The 22,119-nt window shown below is 40.9% G+C and overlaps 1 protein-coding gene across 1 annotated transcript; it reads right to left on the bottom strand.

Moving 5' to 3' along the window:
* Window positions 1-12,169: 12,169 nt before the first annotated feature.
* Window positions 12,170-20,756, bottom strand: lrrc4bb (leucine rich repeat containing 4Bb). The gene is made up of 3 exons (XM_034120155.1): window positions 20,388-20,756; window positions 15,743-16,361; window positions 12,170-15,626 (listed from the first exon to the last, which is right to left on the bottom strand). The coding sequence occupies exons 2-3, from the start codon at window positions 15,983-15,985 to the stop codon at window positions 13,629-13,631; spliced, it is 2,241 nt and encodes a 746-aa protein (XP_033976046.1). The 5' UTR covers window positions 15,986-16,361; window positions 20,388-20,756; the 3' UTR covers window positions 12,170-13,628.
* Between the last annotated feature and the right edge of the window lie 1,363 nt (window positions 20,757-22,119).

Here is a 22,119-nt window from a genome sequence, read left to right as displayed (position 1 = left end):
CTTTTTGACTTCTCAATCTCTAACTCCTGCTTACAGGAAGGACAAACAAAATACAGACATTTAAATGATAAACTAACATTAAGAGCAGAATATGATAAACACTTTTTTTGCATTGCATTTAGTCAGGCAAGCGTTGTGCAAAATGTGTCTTTTAAATAAGTCATATCACATTTAAAATATGTATGCATGGTCATTTTTACATTTCAGTCTACAGTAGTATTTATGTCAACTCGATTTAAATATTCAGGCTGTACAGTTGAGTACATATGCAACAAAATGTCAAAACAGATTACGCAGATGATGGAAATGAACACTTGCACTTACCTCAGCAAACTTGTTAACACATTTTGCTGTTTAAGTCAAATGAGTTTCAGACAGAGGAGGACTGCAGAGCATCCCCAATCTCCAGTCAGACCCGAGTTGACATTAAGTACATGTTCCAGAAGAGGAGGCAGTGCTTTTATAGCCCTCCTACCTGACCTCGTCTCTCTCTCTCTCCCCAAGGATTTCTGATCCCAATCTACTTCATCGCCGCCTGAAGTCCGAAATCACTGTCTCTGACAATCCCCTGCTGTGCGGTGACACGGCAACCCCCCCATCGGCTGACATATTTGAGTCATCTTTTGAACATAAGGATACATATTTAGCCCCTCACTGTGGATAACTCAGCCTCAGTCTTACATTCTTAAGGACTGGGGAACAATATGAAAAAAGAAATGGGTTAAGTAAAGACAGGCTTCTTAAATTGAACTCCTACGAGCATAAAAACACACACACACACACACTCTTACACACTGGCTCGGGGCCACAAACACTCATTATAACTAGCTGTGTCATCCGCCGTGGGTTTGGCCCTAAAATTACAGGGCCCGGAGTGTTTTCCCTGACTCGACACACATGTAAGTATCTGTTAGTATCAAAGCAGCTTTATGAGATACAATGGGATTAGTGAGTGTGAAGATTTAAAGCCATACAGCGTTGACATCATATTTGATAATGGTAAGATAGGATCTGTTGTACTAAGTGATACACAGTACAGTATTCACAGGGGTGGCATGAAACATTAAATTAAGACTTAATTCCCATTGATTTGAAGTAAAAGAGCATCCATTGTCTCACACATGAAAGTATACTGCAATGTAAAGAACACACCATGCATCCAAATTTTACTCGCAGGGAAGTCGAGTGGTATTTGATCTTTTTCTATTGTCAACAAATCCTGTGTTGCCCAAAATAGCGCATTCCTCTGTGCAATAGACATCCAAAAACTATTAATAATACATGAGTAAACCACAACAGTGCACTGGGTGACATGTTTCTTTATTACAACAAACAGCAGTTTTTTGGGGTCAATGCCTGCTGTAAATACTCAATAGTGCACCAAATCTGTGGCTGAAAATAGTCCCAAAAAACACAGTTATCTCCTCTTTGAAAAATGTCTAGTAAAAACGACGGTGCCCGCTATTAAAGGATATCATTCAGACTTTTTTATGAGACCAGTTTTTAAAGATGTGGTTTTTCACTGTGAACTAATGGATATTGTGTTGAGAGCCACAGTTTTGGTCCTGTAATGGAAGTTGATGAAAATCACAAAATGATGTAGATTATCACAAGCCTTATGCTTTGAGAAGAAAGACAGTACTGCACATAATTGTTTTATAATGCATATTTTCTGTTCTTGAAACATACTCATTTTTTAATGTATTGCAAATGTTATGCTAAGTGTTTAAGTATACTCGACTGTATTTATAAAGGCGCTACATTGGCCGAAAACACTTACAGAAGAAGAGAAACGTGCTGCACTTTCGAAAACGATGCAAATATAAAAATACAAATGTGCCAAAACACATGCAAATAACACACTTCACTAAGTTGTATTGGCTTGTTTAACAATATGATCTCACGATTCCTTGCAATATTATTGCGGATCTGCTGTAAGCTAGATAGCTAATGTAACTCATTTTAAATATACTTACAAAACATTTTCAATTTTGAAAATGATGAACTCTTTATAACACTTTATAATCCTTGGAAGGTTCAAGGTTCAACTTCAAGGCTTTTATTAGTCATACGTACATAGCTACAGTGTAGTTATGACGATGAACATCTTAGGTCCCAGGCTCCTCCAACAGTGCAATGATGGAATCACATTGTTATAATAAGCCAATAAAACGTAGATTGTAGGTAAGTTTCCAGTGACACTGATCGTTGGCCAACTTCCCCGAACGCCAACAAACGCTCTTGTCCCAGCTGTGCAAACATTTTTAGTGTCCCTGTTACTGTTGTGTTTTAAACTTCTTGCAGCGTTGTGTGTTTTCAGTGTTTTTAACACCCTGCGCATGTTTCGTCAAGTTGGTGAATGTTTTTCTAAATGCTGCACGTGTCTTCAAGTTGGAGAAGAAGTTTCTTCATTTGCATGTGTTTTGGCACTTTGTGTTTATAGATTTGCATAGTTTTTGAGTGCAGGGCATTTCTCAAAATGTAAATGTTTTGGGCCGTTGTAGCGCATTTGCCACCGTATAGTAAGTAGCACACATTGGAAATAATAAAGTAAAGTTTGAGTACTTAGTAAACTTTCTTCCACTGTGCAGATCTCTCTCTGCCCATCTGTTTTACTATCTCTCTATATCCCATCAGTGCACAGTACTGCTCTCACTGTCTGTAGCATACACACACACTACACACACACGTGGTACTAACTGGTACAGGTTTGTTTTGAAAAAACACACATGTGCAAATGTGTCAGTGAGTGCACCTGCACTGATTTACAGAACAACATACTCAAGGGCCTGGGTGGCGGAAAGAAAAGAGTTTCACCATATAAGGCAAAGAGACATACTGTAGGCATACACACGCACGTACGCACGCACGCACGCACGCACGCACGCACGCACACATGCACACACACACACAACATCACACTGTATGCACATTGAGCTACTCTTGATACACACCAGTTCATTGAAGGGTCACTAAACACGCAAGCACAGACTCACAACTCTGCATCTTTCTTGTGACACAAACACACACACACACACATAGACACACTGTCCTTTTTCTCCCTCCCTCTCCCCCAAGTGGCTGTAGTGTTTTTGTCTTTGTTGAAATAATTGCAGTGATTTTCAAGACCGTTGTCATGGCAACACAGAGGTTGATGTATGTTGACAGAATCTGTTGCAGGGCGACCGAGAGACTGAAAATGAGAGATAAGAGGTGGGAGGAGAAGTGATGCATGTGTGTGCGCGCATATGTGTGTGTCTGTGTGTGTGTGAAAGCGATGATGGGGACTGTTGGGGGGGGGGGGGGGGGGGGGTTTCATGTGCTTCAATCCATATGATGAATGGAGATGAGCAGTATGGGACATCTCGGCCCCGGTAGAAAGAGGCCCAGGTATCAGGAATGAACAGTTATGAGTGTATTGTGCGCGGAGGAGAGAGGGAGGAAACTGGGGGTGCTATTTCAGTCCGGGCGTTGTCATGGAAACTGCAGCTTCACTACAAATGGAGACATCCAGCACACATGGAATCGTCAAACAAATGGCGTGCGTAGGGCCCAGCGTGAAGCGACGCCATGGCTGTGCGACACGGTGCCATCTCAGTCAAAACCCACCCCCCCCACCCCCCTAGTCAGATAACAGTGGCGTCTTCTTCATCACAGAGACTGAATATCAATGGGAGGGTAGCTTTTAGGGGAGTGAGCAAGCGGTGGAGGAGGGGGACAAACGCTTGGAGTCAGGGGGCTAAGTGACAGGCAATGGTGTCCATTCAGGCAGTGAGTCACAGCCACTCGCTCTCCGTCTTTTAATTAACAGTCCTTTCCACACTTCCTTCCCTTCCCTCGTCTCCTCGCCTCTTGTCTCTTCTTCTTCTTCTTCTGTCTACCCCTTTACTCTCTGTCTGTCTCCCATCCTCACCCTCTCTCGTTCTATCTCTCTCTCTCTCTCTCTCTCCCGCGCTCTGAAGGACGGAGGTATTCCCACATTTCTCCGTTGCTATGGCAACACCGCAGCGAGAACAGGAAAGAGAGGACGCAGGGAGGAGGAGGTGGAGGAGGTGGAGGAGGGGAGGATGGAGACGTGGTGGTGGTGGTGGTGGTGGGGTGATGGGGGTAAGAAGGGAGAGGGGGGAGGGGTGTGGAAGAGGCCTGAGATGAGGGGATGTGTGAACAATGCTAATGCTAACGGTAGCAGCGGCGACGACAGAGCAAGTGTTGGTGAATTCCCCTCTGGTCGCATCACGCTGGGCGCAGACTCGCATGTCACATCCACATTTGCATAATTGCCAGTGGAAATCTTTCTGCTCTGTATGTTGTCATTGACATCTCCCACAAAAATGATACACAAGACCCATGTCCGATTAGCCATTTGGCTCTTTTTGTTTTTCTCTGTGACATTGACCAACACTGCAGAGCTTGCATCTCATTTCTCGTGCATGGTTTGGGACTGAAGGGGAAACGGACTGGTGTTGAGCTGTGAGCTTATCTTCCAATGATTCAATCAGCGCTAACCCATGCAGGTCAAATGACCCACCCAGACAAGGAGATGTATCTATGTGGAATACAAACCGAAGCCATGGGAAGAGCTATTTCATATCGATGTCATCATCCCGTTCAATCAGGACAGATCGCAATCTCATTATCTTCACGTATATATCACAAGGCGTTTGTACAAAGAAGTGTTGCATCAATTTCCCAACATGTTAAGATATGTAGCGAGCAGCAAAGAGGCCTCCAGAGGAATCTAACACCCACATCCTCCTCTCTCCTCGCTACACGTGTTTGTCTGGTTTGACATGTTGTACAAAACTCACTAGATACATATCAGCCCAGACTGAAATTATTATTCCTTCATACATGCCACATGTACACATATGAATGCATAAGCTCCCCGGTACTTGAAGTGTTATCTGCTGCATGTCAACTGTCTCGCTGTCCTCTCCTCTGCCAATCAATAACTCATCTCTTGACGTCAATATTGTTATCCCCCATGAGACAAAAATGTCCTTCTTTAGGACAAAAGGAGAATAAGCAAGATGGGAGGAAGGGGATATGAGAAATAAGAGGATGAGTAGTTTCTACTTCCATATGTCATTGCCAGGAATGTCCATTACTTTCCTTTGTCTTCATTAATGTCCTTTAATTACTTAATGCACTGGTCACGTGGGTAGAGCAAAGCCGAAACAATGTTGACAGACAGTGACAGGGCAGTTTTTAGAAATGTTGTCACATACACTGTAATAGGTGTATTGTGAAGCCTTTCCTGTAAGGTATAAAGAGTTGAAGTGACAGCAAAAAATAAATCCACCATTTGCTTTTTTATAAGCATCAACTTGTGAATTCAGCACTCATCAGATCAATCACTCAGATTTTGGTCGGTTGTTTCGTGAGAAGAATTAATCGAATCTCTTGTCTGTCACTAAATGTGTAGCTACAACCAGCAGCCGGTTAGCTTAGCTTAGCATTACAACTGGAAACAGGAAGAAATAGTGACTCTGTTCTGAAGTAAACAATGAGGAGGTGTGTGGCGCGCAGTGGGTTAATGCGCTGATCTTCGAATCAGAGGATAGCAAGTTCGAGTCCCACTGCAGTCAGCATGTCGTTGTGTCCCTGGGCAAGACACTTCACCCCAAATTGCTCCTGTGGGGATTGCCCACAGTATTGAGTATGTCAGTCGCTTTGGATAAAAACGTCTAACAAATAACATGTAATGTAATGTAATGTAATGTAATGTAATGTAATGTAATGTAATGTAATGATCACATACCAACACTTCTAAAGCTCAACAGCTAACCTCCGTAATGCACCAAAACTAAAATGTAAAAACAGCAGTGAGTTTTGTGTCGTAACTGAATCCTGCAAGGCATCAGTTTTGCAAACCAACAATTGTTATACCCACATTTATCACCAAGTCAAATCCGCAAACCTGACCCTCGAAAAACCCACAGGCTACACTTTAAAATACTCTCTGCTTTTATGCTGCGTTCTGCTTTCTTAAATCCCACATCTAGACGAGGAAAAATCTCTTTCACTGGATGCACTCAATGCCGGGCTGGCAAGCACCTTTCCTGCAATCAGTGCATTAGCTGATTTCAATGTTAAAAATAGCCTATTGCACAATCATTCTCATTTCGGATTCCTCCCAAGAAAACAGCAACATATTTCTGTTCTCACCTGCTGCACTCCAGCATTTTGTTTATTTTGTACTTGTAACCCTGAATTGATGTAACTGTGTTTTTAACCTGTTACACAATGGGTAGTCTGGTTGTCTTGTCATCACCGTGAGGTTGAGACAATGTGACATTACACTTTGTTTTTGTAAAGCTGACACAAATGAGATACATATTTTTGATGAGGTGGAATTACATTTCAGTCTTTAGCTAAGCTCATCTGCTGCTGGCTGTAGCTTCATTTCCATAAATGTGTTCAATGATCACATCTAACTCTCAGCAAGAAAGCTTCCCAAATGACAATTCATTTAACAATTAGTGCCCGAGCTGACAATATGAATATTACTGAAGCATCAACAGGGTAAGTAAAAGTCACTATATAATTCAGAGTGCAATAAAAAGTAAAACCTCATTACCACACACACAACATTAACCAACCCCGGAATAAACATTACCCTATCTGCAGTTATGGTAAATCAATACTCAAGTAAGTGTCATAATCTAATAAGAACATCAGCTCAGTGACTGAAAAGTGTGTTTGTGTGTGGGAGTGCATGCACTGGGGAACACTTTGCTGCATACAGTACCTTCCTCTAGTAATTACACAGGAAGTTGCTGTTTAGAATGTATGCTGGAGACAAAATATTCATGGGAAAGTAATTACTTTAAATATCATCTTGTACTTTGGGCCTACAGTGAAACAAGCAATATTTCTCGTGAGATATTCATGCACTAAATGCTTTGTTTTTTTGTCCTTTCTTGTAACTTGTAATTAGATTAGGGCGCATTAATTGTACAGTGTTTCCACATCACTAGATATTTTGTTAATTAGTGTGTAAAAATTCAGACCAATATTACCAAAATGTGGTGCATTTTTAACATGTTTAAGTTAAGGGGAGACATGTATTTCCCTGTGTATTATTAACATGCACATACAGTAAATACAAACTGTTGAGTATGGTGCCACTGTACCTAGACATAAGACAATTCTATCTATGCCTATATATACAAATGCAGCTCCATCCATCCCACGTCCACTTCAGCAGCGTTTAGTGGGAAGAGAAGCAAACATACATTTTTTTTCCGGGTGACATGTCTTGTTGGTCAGGTTGAGTGTTTTATCCCCAGAAGAGGTGAAGAAGTGTCTGAGGTTACAAGGGCTCCTGAGTGCCTGCAAAGTAAACACACGCCAATACGGATAAAGCTTTCCGTTTGTGAATCCTCTCTCTCTCAGGATTATTAATTGAGATCTTTGGGTGAGCAAGAAAACAATATTCTCAAGGATCTGCTGCATGCCTCTGAATGAAACTAGGAGAAGAGAAGGAATCTAAAAATAGACTGTAACAAAAGCAAAACATGTTCAGTACAGTATGAGAAAGCCCTCCGAGAACATCAGAAGGAAGCTAATAACTCACCAACATAGTTTCGTGTAATAATAGTCAAAGACTGAATCTTTAAACAAAGAGCATACTTTAAATCAAAAGGATTCTCATTTCCCTTTTATCCATCTACACAAAGTAGGTCCAACTGGGTCACTGTCGTCTTTTCTCACACTTTCCATAATACTTCTCAGACTAAGCTAAGCTAATAGTTCTGTGTAGTCCATCCTTATATAAAGAATGCCTAAATAGGCCACATCATTTTTGTTTTTTGATATGACTGTAGCCCACGCGGTTGCATTTAACACACTACGCTCGTTTTGAACACATGTGTTTTTTTGCTGCAGCCTTTTGAGTGTGAAGAAATAAAAGGCTGTCACATTTTCATGGCTTCTCGATCAGCAGAGATGCAGCCCACAGACTCTGACACCTCTGCTTCACAGTGGAGTTTATGTTGTGTCAGGTTCCCTACAGACTCTGCAGTCTGTCTGTGGGCCAGGGGAGCTGGGGAATCCCTGGAGAAACACACAGCTGAGAGGTTATTGAATTTGAAGGAAAAAGACAGCATAGGGAAAAGGAGAGGATAGTGCTGGCAAAGTGGATTTCTAGAAAATGACTGCACCATAAGAGAGTAAAGGGATTGGCAGATGCATTGTTGCATTTTACAAACAGAAATCCGGGTTTCCTCTGTTCTTTTTAATACACAAGGAATTACAGCGGGGAATTGGTGTAGATAAACGCACCTCATGTGAATATGTTTGCTTTATGCTGCAGGGGAATTTTTCAATTTATTTATTTTTTCAATTGAAAACTACCCTTCTCCATCACGTAACATTCCTCCCTATCACATAATGCTCTAACCCTATTTGCATTTGAGCATTTCTCTTTCATCTTCAGTGCATATTAATGTATTCTTTCTGCTGCACACACACTCTTTGCTCACTTCACACCCCCCTCTTCATATTACCTCGTGCAAACATGCAGTGATTATATGTTTGCTCACTATGACCAAAAGCTGAGAAACAGCAAAAGAGCTGCAAAAGACAGATATTAATAATCGGCTCTAAAATGAGTCCCCCCCCCAAGGTGTTACAGAGCATTTGGTTTCATATCAATCGTCTGCTTTGTGTTACAGTCTTGAGAAAACACTACAATGTAACCGTTATATAGTGCAGCTGTATTCTCTATTGCTATTTCAGCATACAGGCATGTAAAAAAATGTCTGAGAAGTCTCATGGGGACTGAGCTCTCTGGAGACCAGAGTGCAAGCCAAGTACAATTACATTCAAGAAAATGACTTTACATAGTGCCCCCTAAGACACTGCAAATACAATCTCTGCCGTAAGGCCCAACATTTTATCCAAACATATCATTCAAATTTGCTGTCATGCTTCGTGGCTGATGCATTTGTTGTTACATGAATCCCCTGAGGGTGCTGTTTCGTAACTCGGGTTGGACTAGTACTGCGCAGTGGAAATCTGTGATAGTCTATACTGTTCCACCTAACCTCGGGGTCCACAATAAGTTTAAAAATATAAAATCTGGAACAAGCAGACAAACTGCAGAACAGAATACAGAACACAGCGAGGCAAAGCTTAATTTAGTCGACCCTTTCAAGATAAGAACTAGTGATAATGATGTGTTAATGAAGCTCTGCACATTCATAGCCTTCATAAAAAAATAGGAAGTGCACTTCATATTGAGATGTGAGCAACATAACCCAAATTCACTGAATTGCTTTTACACTCGCCTTGTTTGGGAAATGTCTCACTATTCACTTAAATGATCTAATTTGTTTTTGTTTACTTATTTGTCAGATTTGCAAACTCCCAGCATATGCTAATAATTAAAATTGGCAGTGCGGGTTTATGTACAAATACGCTAATGTAACATGATGGACCGCTTGATTTATTAAGGCAGTTCCCATGCTGCAGTGATTACAGGATGTAATAGTGTTGTGTTGAATGGCTGTACTTCTACAGCCAGCCCTCATAATCAATTAGTCAATTAATAAGATATTCAGCAAGATCAAATACGAGCCTTCCGCAATATAATACAATTTTAAAAATGTGTGTCTTTTCTTGTTTCACGATAACAGATATTTACGGATTAGGTTATCATAATTGTATGTATTCATTTATCTGTGAATTTCAATTGTTTGTTAGCTGCTAGCACTTACAGTAGCTGCATTTGCTCTAATCCAATAACCTTTGCATGGAAAATTATAAAACCATTTACCAGCTGTTACAATATAATTTAATTTGTGCACATAAAATGGGCACAAGAGGCCATTGTGTCCAACCGTGTTGTTTTGATTAATCAATATGAAAGTGAAAAAAGTGAATTAATAAATACAGTGTAAACAGAGTCATTTGAAGGACCTTTTTTTCAATTTAGTTTTATAAAATGTCACGCAATAACTTATTTGAAACATCATTTTGTTAAACTTTTTAACTCATATCTCATTTAGTTAGTTATGGTGCGTTATAATTTGAAATCACATCAAAGAATGAACGTGGCACATGTTTCTAACAGCAGAATAGCTTCTTACAGCGGGCCTAGATTTGAATTCACAGAAGTAGCAAAGGGTGAAATAAAATACCTCTCAGTCATTGTATGACAGTCATTGAAGAGCAAGAGAAGTACATGTTGAAAGAAGAAATACACTCTTCTGCCACAAGTTGCACCTGGATGAATGCGTGAAAAAAATTACATTTAATGACAATACCCAAATTGATAATACCACATACTGGAGATACAACCAACAATTCGGAAAATGAAAGAGGAAAAAACAAACAAACACAAAATGACATACTTTTTCTCGTTATTCTGTATTAAAGAAATCTATTTTTTTCTAGAGCTTAACATAGTTCTTTCTCTCTTTTAAAAAAGCTTTTAAAACAGACCCAGGTTATTTTTCTTTTTTTTTTTTTAACATTGTTTATCAAACAGAACAGCTTACCTTTAAAGGACCAAAAGGTCAGTCCATTTTCTTGTCCTGCAATTTGGTGTCTCAGATATGATAATCCTTTTCAATAAGGAGCTTTGCTTCAAACAAATCAAGAAATGTCATCAGGCCTGAAGCATCCATTGTAAGCAAAGAATGGAGCCGAGGATACACATATGCCAATACGCCATCTGTAGCCAAACTGAATCAAATCACCGCTATACAGGCCTACAAAATACAGTGAGGTACAGTTGCCCAATATGCACATATTCAGAATCCAGTCTGAAGCTTGTGTCTCAAACATGTGTTAACATTCCTGCTGTAGAATGAGCCTGCTTTTAAATCGCATCAGTATGTACAATGGCAGCCACTATACTAAGATGAAACAAAGCCATTCTGCATTTCCTCCAAATGTTAATAATAATGATGATAATTGTGCAGGTTGCGAATGTCCAGAGGTACGAAAGGAACATTTCTGTGCTGATAATGTGAGTCACCATCTTAATAAAACACTGATACAGTAGCGTCAGATAAGAAGATGTGTTCCACGGTTAACTTGCAGGAAAGCACCCTCGCACACAAAGCACACAAGGAGGTATCTGGTATGCTCTTTGAAATCTGACAGCAGAGCCACCAAATGTAGCACATCAAGGGAGCGGCCCATATGTTGTGTCTTTAGCCTTCATTTATATTCCATTTGTGTCTCTGTGGGGCTACAGTTGAACCCTGCCCACAAGATCTGTCTGTGGGTTGCAACACAGTGACTTTTACTATGCTTTTAAATGAGATTTGCGAGCACAAATAAAAAACGTAGAATATACATGGCTGCAATTTAGACAAGTTTGCATTATATAATTGTAGGTATAACTATACTTTTTTTTTAAGGATGGCTTGAATGCTTGGCAATACACAGGATGAACGTGATGTGCATTGATGCAGAAGATGTTCCTTTCATGGATTAACCTCTGTGCAATCTGGGAGGGTTTTCTCTGATACCGTCACATTATCATCACTATTATTATCACGATTATTATGGTGTTCCATTTACTCCAATAAGTGTGGGCTCAATGCTGATAAGAAATACCATCATAACTCACATAAAACAGCGCGCCGTTTATATTTATATATATAAATATATGCAGGTCTGAGGGAGGGGTGCAACAGAAAAAAACAGCACTATCACACACAGAGCTGAATTACAGTCGAAAACCTTGTTGATATGATTTTGCTGATAATACTATCTCAGGTACATTAATCTGGAATTACTTGTCCAGTTTGTGCTCAATTGCAACAAACATTTTAGATTCCTGCTGAGTAAATATCAAAAATGATCTATTTAATGGCCTTCTTTCCTTAAATGTTCTTTCAATTTACAAACTAACATGAAAGACTCACCATGGGAGAATACATACCGAGATCTAATTTCAGACAAAAGAGCCTACATTAAGAATAAGTCATCATATAATTCTGTTAAAGACACTCATTTTGAAAAACCAGTAATGTCTATAGGCGAGTGACTAAAAGCCTGTCTGAACGTGTTAATAGTGCAGATGGCACCTATTATTACCAGGATGACTCATGGCTAAACCACAAACCATACATTCAATCCAGGTTTAGCACATAGGCCTGCATAATGTCTCACTCCTCATCGTGTGGTTGCCATATTGACTCGCCACGACCCAATATATGATTGATTTATTTCACACGTAATGATACATGGCTAGACAACTGTACACATTATATCAAACTAACAAAAATAAAGAAATACATAGTTGAAACGCAAGAAGCGTAAATGGCATTTAACATATGAAAGTTACACTGTAAAAATGTGGATCTTACAATTGTCATACAACCAGACATTATTATTATTAATATACTGTACATTTCCATTCATTCCAATCGTCATAAGATGGATGTTTAATCCCTTCTTGAATGCTGCTGCAGATAGATGTCTAATCATCATCCTAATCTTATGACAGCATTTTATGGCATGATTATGGTAACCATGAGCAAGGAGGTCATATCAAATTCCTGTCTAAAAGCAAATATCTGGCTACTGATCTGGTTCAAATAACATATTGTCAACATTTTATTTTACCCAACAGATCTTCGCAAATACCTTTCTGTGTGTTTTATGGAACATTATTTTAACCATTATTTGATGCTGGCATTTAAGTATCAGAATTTTCAATTCAAATACCAAGTAGCTGGCTTTTACAAAATACATAATACACTCTCAGAACACAAAAGTTTGTAATGATTATTACAGAAGCAACAGAAAAAGTTTGTCAAACAGAGATCTGCAATTACTGTTCTACAACCTAAATTGACTTTATGTCACAAAGCCAATTCAAAGATTCACAATGAGTGTTGCAATTGAGCCCTTATGTTTCTGAGAAGTAGCCAAACTTAAAACATGTATCATAACCAACCTTCACTATCACCGCCCCTGATTATCCACAAAGAAACAAACTATACCAGCTTATACATCCACCCCAAAATATCTCTGCATCGGAGTCTGCAATGATACATATTTAAATGAAAATATATTTATATAATTTGTGGATTTTTCACAGTAGTTTGTACTGCACTGTACCTTTTTGTCCATCTATTTATGCCTACATAATTGTCACCTTGAGGGAGTCTGTTGAGTCACTTGAGAGAGAGTGTGGTTTGTGTTAAATGTGGAAGAAAAATGTCTCTTGGATTTTGTTCTGTAATATCTCCGATCTTCAGTGTGGCAAGGGCTGTGAATGTCTTTCATCTCTGCTGGCCATCAACGGTTTTGGGAGTTATTTCTCTGAGAGGCTAGTTTTCCCTATATGAGAACACAGCTTGTAGAAACTGCAAAAAACATTTGCTTTGGCACAGATTTACATTGTAGCAATGTCCATTCCTTGATCTCCATGGCCATGATCGTTACCACAAACACAAGTGGCCCATTGTGGTAATCCTTGGCTCAGTAGACTGTCACGGATAAGTCTATGTGTTGGTGTATTGCCGTGTCAGTCTATCCTTTCTCCTGGTGTAATGTCAATGCACTCTAGTGTCTCATCATCCCGCGCAATAAACCCAACATCAATCCCCTCTCTGTCTCCCAGTCTTGCTCACTCTCTCTCTAAACTCTCGCTTTTGTTTTTAGATCTGAGTCTCTTGGACATTTTCCTTTGAGTTCCCCTTGAAGAGGAGAGGCTCCATTTGGGGATTCTGGTGTTGGCCCATGAAACCCTTGATCGATCCATGTAAGCCCATGGTAGGCATGGGGAGAGACATCGGCAGCGGTGGAGACATAGAACAAGGGTTCATGTTGTTGCCATTTCCTGATGAGCTGAGCATATTAGCGGTAGAGATTGGGACTGAGGTACAGGAGATGGGGATATCGTGCATTTGCTGGTTCTTGCTATTGATCATCATTCCTTGTCCCATCCCGTCGGAGCCAATGCTGAGACCCATCACGTTGTTGTTGAAATGATGGGTCTTGTAGTAATGGTTGAGAGTATCACTACGGCCAATGTTGGGGAGGTTGACTATTTCTGGATGATGGTGTATCCTTAGGGTTCCTTCTCCGCTGCCAGAATTCATCGTTGAACCCCCTGAGATGCCGCTCCCGGCCCCAGCTCCGATCTCATCTTCGACATTGACAATCTCTATGGCTCTTGCGGGGCCATGGTGCTTGTGTAGCTGGTGCTGCTTCCGGAGTTTGTAGAAGACCACCAACATTACAGCTGCCATAAAGGTAATTGCGACGAAACAACCAATGATGATCTTAGTTGTTTTCATTACATCATCCAAGCCTGGAATATTAGTTACATCCATTATTGACACAGTCACAGTATTATCAGTACCTCTGTTGGCTCGTGGGGACAGTGAGGAAAGAGAGGAGAGAGAAGGCGGTATAGTGATTCCTGGTCGGCCCTCTAACACCCCTCTTCGGCTCGTAGGATTAGGAAATTCTATGAAGGTCATATTAATATCCTGTCTTGCCGAGTTCTCCTCTCGATCTCTCACTGTATCTACTGTTTCCACGGTGACAGTGGTGAAATAGCTGTAGGCGTTGCTGGGGTCTGAAGCAGACACATTGAGCACAGCGGTTGCAGTGGTGTTTCCGGCGGAGTTGGTCACCATGCAAGTGTACTGCCCCGTGTCTTGCACGGTCACGTTGGTGAAGTTCAGTGTTCCGTCATGAAGCACTGAGATCCTCACTCGGTACGATCCGTGGGTCATCAGGGTGCCATTTGGAGTGAACCAATTCACAGAGGTCATCGAGGTTCCTGTACGACATTTCAGCTCAGCAGCCATGCCCTCTGTGACATTAAGATCAGTGGGTGGCTCGACAATCACTGGGGCATAGCAGGTGAAGTGGCTCTGGTCTAGTTCCCCAATGTATTTGCCTTTTATACCTGGGGGTGCATGGCATCGAGCACAACAGGTGGTGTTGCTGGGAACAGTCTCTTTCAGCCACCAGCTGAGCCACAGAACATCGCAGTTGCACACCCAAGGGTTGTGGTTGAGATGTACCCTCTCCAACTGGTGCAAAGGGGTGAAGAGGTCATGGGGCAGGGAATGCAGGGAATTGTGGGAGAGGTTGAGCTCCTCCAAGTTTTTGAGGTCATCAAAGGCATTGCGTTCAATGACTGACACTCTGGAGTGCATAAGCCACAGCTTGCGAAGTGACACCAGGCCCTGGAAGGATCCAGGCCTGACTATCCCCAGCTGGTTCCCTGACAGCTCCAACTCCTCCAGTCGCACTAGTGGGGTGAGGTTAGGGATATCCTTCAAGCCGCACATGCCAAGATTCAAGAAGCGCAAGTTGACCAGACCTTCGAAGGCCGCCTCCGAGATGAAATCCAGTTTCCTGAGTTCCCCTAGATCGAGACGGCGTAAAGAGGGAACACGGTGAAAGGCAAAGGCCGGCAGTGTCTCAATGGGGTTGTTCCGTAGCCATAATTCCCTTAGCTTGCTGAGGTACTCAAAGGCTTGTGACGGTACCACTGTGAGACGGTTGTCAAAAAGCTCCAGCGTGTTGAGGTTGGGAAGGCCATTGAAAGCTCCCACCTCAATCTGCCGGATGTGGTTCTTCGAGAGCTGGAGGATTTCCAGATGCCGCAGGTGCTTAAACGTGTCAGACTTGATCACCTGGTGTGAAAACAAAAAACATGGAGGCATGTTGAAAAAACATTAGAATTACATCTGTCAACATATTTGTATCCAGTCTGAATGTATGCTGTGTTTGTAGATGAAGCCGTATTTACCTGAATAGTGTTCTCTTGTAGATTGAGGTATCTTGTGTTCTCTGAAATACTTTCCGGGACTTGCTCTAAACTCTTCCTGGTACAGATGACACGGCTCGCCTGATTGGAGCATGTACAAGGGTTGGGGCAGGCGGGTCCTGCCTCTGTCAGCTGGGGTCCATGGTTGTGAAACCACAACAGAATCTGGACCAACCAGAGGAGGGGGGAAGGGGAACAGGGGCTGGTCACCATGACAACACGCATGGCAACTGAGTCATGACCCGCCCCTATTGCTATGAAGTTGATAAGTCACCTCCAAACAGGAGACCTTAAGTGCTTATCTTTATGTTCATATCTTAAGCTGCTATTCTGTTGTTGTTTTTCTCTCCTTCAAGCAGTCACTTTAAAAATAGGGAGAGGGAAAAGTGTTATGATATATATTTAAGACTGTTTATCATTAATAGATTCTTATTTTACTTTGCTCATACTTCTTTGAATATCAAACACCTTTTCCTTTTCAACAAGTCATTTTAGGGAATTCTGTATTTTTTGTTCCCATGACAATTTTTAGAATAGAAAGCAAATTTTGGGCAGGGTATGCTCTTCAAAGTGTTGTCTCTGTGGAGGCTGTTGCTTCTCACTGTAGGGGAAAGAGAAAAAAGGAGAAAGAGAAAAGAGGTCGAGTAAGTGCACAGAGCAGCAGTAAGACATCAGCCTAGCACATACATTCATGTATTCCCGGATCTGAATTTAAATCTTGAAATATTAAAATGCCCAGTCGCCAGAGTGTATGACAAGCTGGGTCAGGATTTTTTTGTAAAGAGGTGGCACTCAAATTATGGCCTGTAGTCTAACTGGTGAGTCAGCTGCCATTTTCTTCATAGGTTGAACTTAACATCTGGGTCATGGTCTGAAATGGCCACAAATGTCTAAAACCACAAGCTGGGTTAGGACCGCAGTCACATCGTCTACTTGGTATCCTTCGATTTATACAGACAGCAATAGAAATCTCACATTTAAAAGAATGCCAAGTTGTTGAATGCAATTACCACTGCTTTCAGTATTCCTAGACCTAAGGTTAATGCAGACATTCGTGCAATCCATCATGAGGCAGCAGCAGTAATTTAGCAATTAAGATGAAGAAATGATTATTGACTCCTGAAATGTTACCGCAATGCACATGCTGTGTACAATAAGCATGCACGATAACACAAGATCCCTAGCCACCAAAGTTAATGAACCAGACAAGAAGATGACAACTACATTGTGAACAAAGGAAAAAAATATGGTGCAACACACTTTCAAGGGCTTTTGTAATACAGAAATGTGTATCTGTGTATCTTTTGTTAAGAGGGTTTCTCACAGAAATGGCCGCAAGCATCAGCAGCAGACTAACTCAATTTAGAAAAGGTTGCACTGTTTCACTTTAAATGATTAGAACAGAAAGAAAGTGTTCATTGTTTTCTCGGGCACGTTATTTTTCGACACCATGACTCTCGCAGTCACAAGCCTATGCTGTCGTTGGAAAACAAATAAAGAGATCTCTATCAATGTCACTCACATGGCCGCTGTTACCATTATTACAATTTCATTTAGATAACTCTCGGATGCATTTTCCTAATATGTTTACTCTCTAATAAACAGGTTATTTTTTAAAGGCTCCATCGCAGTCCTTAGCATCTCCTCTCCTATGCAGCCACGATGCATGCGCTCCTAGAAACACGGTTGCTGTGGCAACCTGCTCACTCACCATCTTGTGTTTTTACTGTCCAGTGCCCTATTCCACATTACTGTGTTTAGCAGAGCCTGATAAACATGAAAACTGATCAGCAGCACCTTTGTGATCTAATTCTACTTATCTTTCAACTTAAAGATTAAGTCCCTTTACAGCGTTTGCTGTTACACAAGACATACGTCTGTTACTACCTTTATCTTGAGGAATAAAAACTGAATATTTACTCAAATATACATTCACATAAGTGCCGGGAGACCCAAGTTAGCGATGTGTTTAACCTTGGCCTTCAATATCACAATAGAGGGAGGTGGTTCCGCATGAATCCTAATATCTACAAGGTCTGAGGATTAGGTCAACATCAGTCTTTATTCAAAACATAGCTCTGAGAACTCCTAAAGCAGCTATTAAGAAAGCTCATAAGGGAATGCATGCTAAAAATAGACCTTTTTCACATCCCACAGAGTCTCTTTCTCTTCAACACACAAATATTATTCACACATCTATCAACCCTTCTAACTGTAACTGCCACAGAGGAATAACAAGACATTAACCATGAGGAATAAGAAAATGAAGATTTATGAATATAATGCAAAACCTAAATGTTATTGCATGCAGCCCATTTGCAGCACTCCTCATTATGGCCTTCCTTTCATTGCGTCCTCCCTTGAAGAGTCTCCTTCTCATCCCCATCCAGCAGGTAATTATGCATTTCAATCATTTGACTGAGTTGAAAATAAAACATATCTCCCAGACCTCAGTATTGTATGTTATCTCGAATGGTGGTTTGATAGTTACAATGTTTAGCTCAACAGTAAATGATTCATAGAAGCATCAAAACACAACATCATTCCCTTGTCGCATAACTGAGCATACCAGTGCTTTCAAAACAATGCTTTCATACACTGGAGCATCATTATGTACACTAGTGCTTTTTATTTCTGTTTCCTTTGGTATGGGGCTGTTTTAAAAAGAAGGTGAATAAGAATTCAAAATGGCCATTTTATAATTTATCCTGCCACTGTCATAATTTTTTATATGTAACATTTTAAGTAATGGAGAAGTTTGTTTTTCAAGTATTTAGATTAACAACATTAGTTGTATTCACCCAAAAATATATAGTGATATTGCAAATAACAGATTATATTACTTATCACACACTTTTATGTATTGTGCAGTTGTATTTGTGTATTTGTTGTTCTGTGGTTATTTGCCGTCTCTGCAGGGACAACATATGTAAATTAGATCATAGCTAACTTTGTAATGACTTGAAATTCTGAGCTGCCCCTGCAAAACAATAAATTCAGAATAAATAAATGAAAATACAAACTGGTTTCCTCCATAGGCTTAGGAGAAAGATTAATTTCCCATTAGACAAAAGCCTTTGGTAGTTGTCAACAATAAGTTGTTTTATGTATTTTTCTCAAGTAGAAAAACTATATCGAAGGAATTGAGCTACACTTTTTCCTTTGAATTGCGTGGCAAATCCACTGGGGAGAGTCAGTGAAAAACAATCAATGTAAAACACCTCACAGGAAAAAAAACATCTTATGGGTGGAGAGACCTTGAATCTGACAGCCTGTTGCCTTGACCTCCCATCTTCAAGTTCTCCACAAGAACAACAGCTCACACTGATGATGATCTTTATTTTTAGATTATTGCACCTTGACTCATCTGAGGGCCAATTCCTTTGCCAGCGGCCTTCATCCTTCATCCTTCATCCTTGCTGCAAAATGTGTTTTCCCTTGGATTATGACTTGGTTGAATTTTCGGCCATTGTGTTTTTTTTTCTAACCAATTTCACTTAAAAAGGTATTTCTCTTTCTTGATCTTAGCCGTTTTTCCATGTCAAGAGCAGATTGCAACCATGTAGATATTGATTATTCGATCAGGCCTGAGAAAGCGCTCAGTCGTGAAAAGACAAATTAGCTGCAAGCTGCTGACCATTTGCTACAAACCAATCACATCATCGTAAGCGCCTGATTGTATCAATGCCTTGCAGTCATTAAGGTTTGTGAAGAGGCAAAAATATGGTGTTGTTTAATAAACACCAAGGCTGTGGGATGCTTCCTGTATTCCTACACAAGGCCCAATTAGACCTCATGTATTTACAGATGGTCGAGATGAACACAAAGCGACACAGGTGCAGCAGGGCCAACATCATCTGCTGTAACTATGACAACACTAGATTGATTCAGGACGTGGGAATCAGGGAAGGATGAGACGCAATTCACCAGTATGGTAACAAACGGTGCTTTTAAAGAGAGGAAGATTGCAGGTTCATGCCAAATATTTTCTCAACTTTTAACTCATGGTGACAGTTTTATTTCCCCATTTATCTGATATCAACTCGTGAAAAAAATAAGGGAAAAAAAGCCCACAGCCTGACCATTTCTCCTGCAGTCGCAACCACTAATCTGCAATCTCTCCTCATCATATAGCCTCCAGCATAATATCTCCTACAATCTAACAGAATGGCCTTATTCATCTATGCAGCTGCACTCACTACGGCGCACCTTCTCGGGAACGCAATTGAAATTCTGAATAGGCCTAATTCTGCACATGCTGCATTACAAAATGGCTTGCATCCATTCTCTCTTCAGGGTAATGACAACATGACTGCACCCAAAAAACAATCCAACAATCATATTTCTTCTTTTAAATATGTGTAGACATGCCAAACACACAGGCTTACATAAGAAAACATGTTATTCCAATTCATTTGTAACCACGTCTTTTTTTCGTATATGACATCGACTGTATCTATCTGATATTAATTATTTACTTCAATCTGTGCAACCTTTACACGTCGTCGTCAAATGTTTTAGTCGTCTCGTGTCTGATTTCAGAATCCGTGCAGATTAGGTAACATATGCAATAATTACACCGTCCATTTCAGTCCCTTCTACCTGTACAAGCAATAAACACACGTACCTTAATGTTTCAGCGGCGTATGGTCGATGTTTTCTCTCTACTTGTCCCTTCTTCAGATTGCCAGTTTTCCAAACCTCGCTGTCTATCTCTCCTTTTCTCTTCCCTAAATTGATCCGCTTGTTTCCACGGCTGTGAGCTGGCTCTTGTTCTTGTAGGCTATTCCGCAGCGCCAACGCAACGCGGGGGGCTACAGTGATGGCAGGTTAAAGATGAACACAATCCACACACACACACACGCGCGCACACACAAACGGGGGAGAGGAAAAAAACGCAGACGGAGATCAGATTAAGGGTCGTTGGAGAAAATGAAGTTAGTATTATCACATTTCTGGGACGAGGTCTGGGACGAGTGCATCCATGCGCCTTATCATCCTTGGAGAGGAACGCAGGCAGCAAACGCGACGGCGCCCGGTGGGCAGAGCATTTTGCGTCCAGCATAAGCGGGTCTTTACGCACATTCCGTATGTCACAGTCTGAATCCCACTAAGACATCATTAGAATAGATGAAGGACCCACGACTCATGGATGCACCTGTTTTCTTAAGAGCATTTAAACTTACGTATTGCTCTTAATGTCTGGTTTGTTTCAGTCTGGAAATGTTGTTTTAGATCCCTGGTGCATCACAAGCTTGTAATGAATATAGTCACATATTCATTAATATGACTCAGCAGCACTAAATGATCAGCTGGTTGATTTGAGTCAGTGTGTTTCTCCGTATGCTGTGAAATATTGTGAATTCTTTGCTCAGTTTTCAGTATTTATATCTATGTATGGACACCTGTTTACTGTTGAGCCAACAGGCCAAAACATCTGCAGTAAGAAACATTTCTGCACCATTGAGTCTTAAAGAGTGGTGTAGGCCTATACTAATGTCCATATTCATAATAAATGTGCAGTGCCAGCACATGCATGTTAGAAAAGGCCAGCGTATATTAAATCCAGCAAACTAATGAGGTCTGTATTTTGCAATCTTTGCATATGAGTATGTGTTTTTTCTCTCAGTGGTTGATCATGCTGTACATGAGGAATTCACTACTTCTTGCTCTAAGTGACATGTAGAGAAAACACTGCAGCCATGTGAGGTCTGTACATTATAAAACACATACCGTTAGATATTTCTGAAGCCTGAAAATGTGAGTTTTTTTTGTGAGCAGGCTGTTGAATTCAGTAGTCTACGAGTGGGCTGCAGCATGTTTTAATTAATGAATTGTAAAGAACGCCAGCAAGTTATTAGCCAATAAAGGAAGCTCAGTCCGTCTTTCTGTCTAAGTGGCTGCCTCATATCGATCTTTGCCATGTCCACATGTGTCAAGGGTATGTCCTACATCTTCAACATCCCCTTCACAAAACATTTATTTAAGTTCAGAATGTGTGCAAATTAAGGAAACCATCCCTTATACTGGTGGTTTGAATCCACTATAAGACTGGTGTAGGTATAAATAAATCCAAGTACATCTTTGCTCTGTCTCAGCTCACAGTTAAGGTCAAAGGACACAGAAGGCCAGTTATGCTTCAGAAAGACCCCCGAGATATATACTCTCTCCCTCCCTCACCCTCGCTCCCCCCTCCCTCTCTGTGAATGCCGTAGTGAGCATTGTTCACGACCACTAGCTTTTGCTGAAAGCTGCACAGCAATGAGGTCTCTGTGCCTTTTGCCTCGCTCTTCCTCTCCCCTCCCCCTCCCCTGCTTCTCTCCCTCCAACCCATCCACCTCTCTCTCCCTCTATCTCGC

The sequence above is a fragment of the Trematomus bernacchii genome, unplaced genomic scaffold, assembly GCF_902827165.1.
Source record: "Trematomus bernacchii unplaced genomic scaffold, fTreBer1.1, whole genome shotgun sequence".
Classification (NCBI taxonomy): domain Eukaryota; kingdom Metazoa; phylum Chordata; class Actinopteri; order Perciformes; family Nototheniidae; genus Trematomus; species Trematomus bernacchii.
This window is presented reverse-complemented; position numbering and strand designations above follow the sequence as displayed.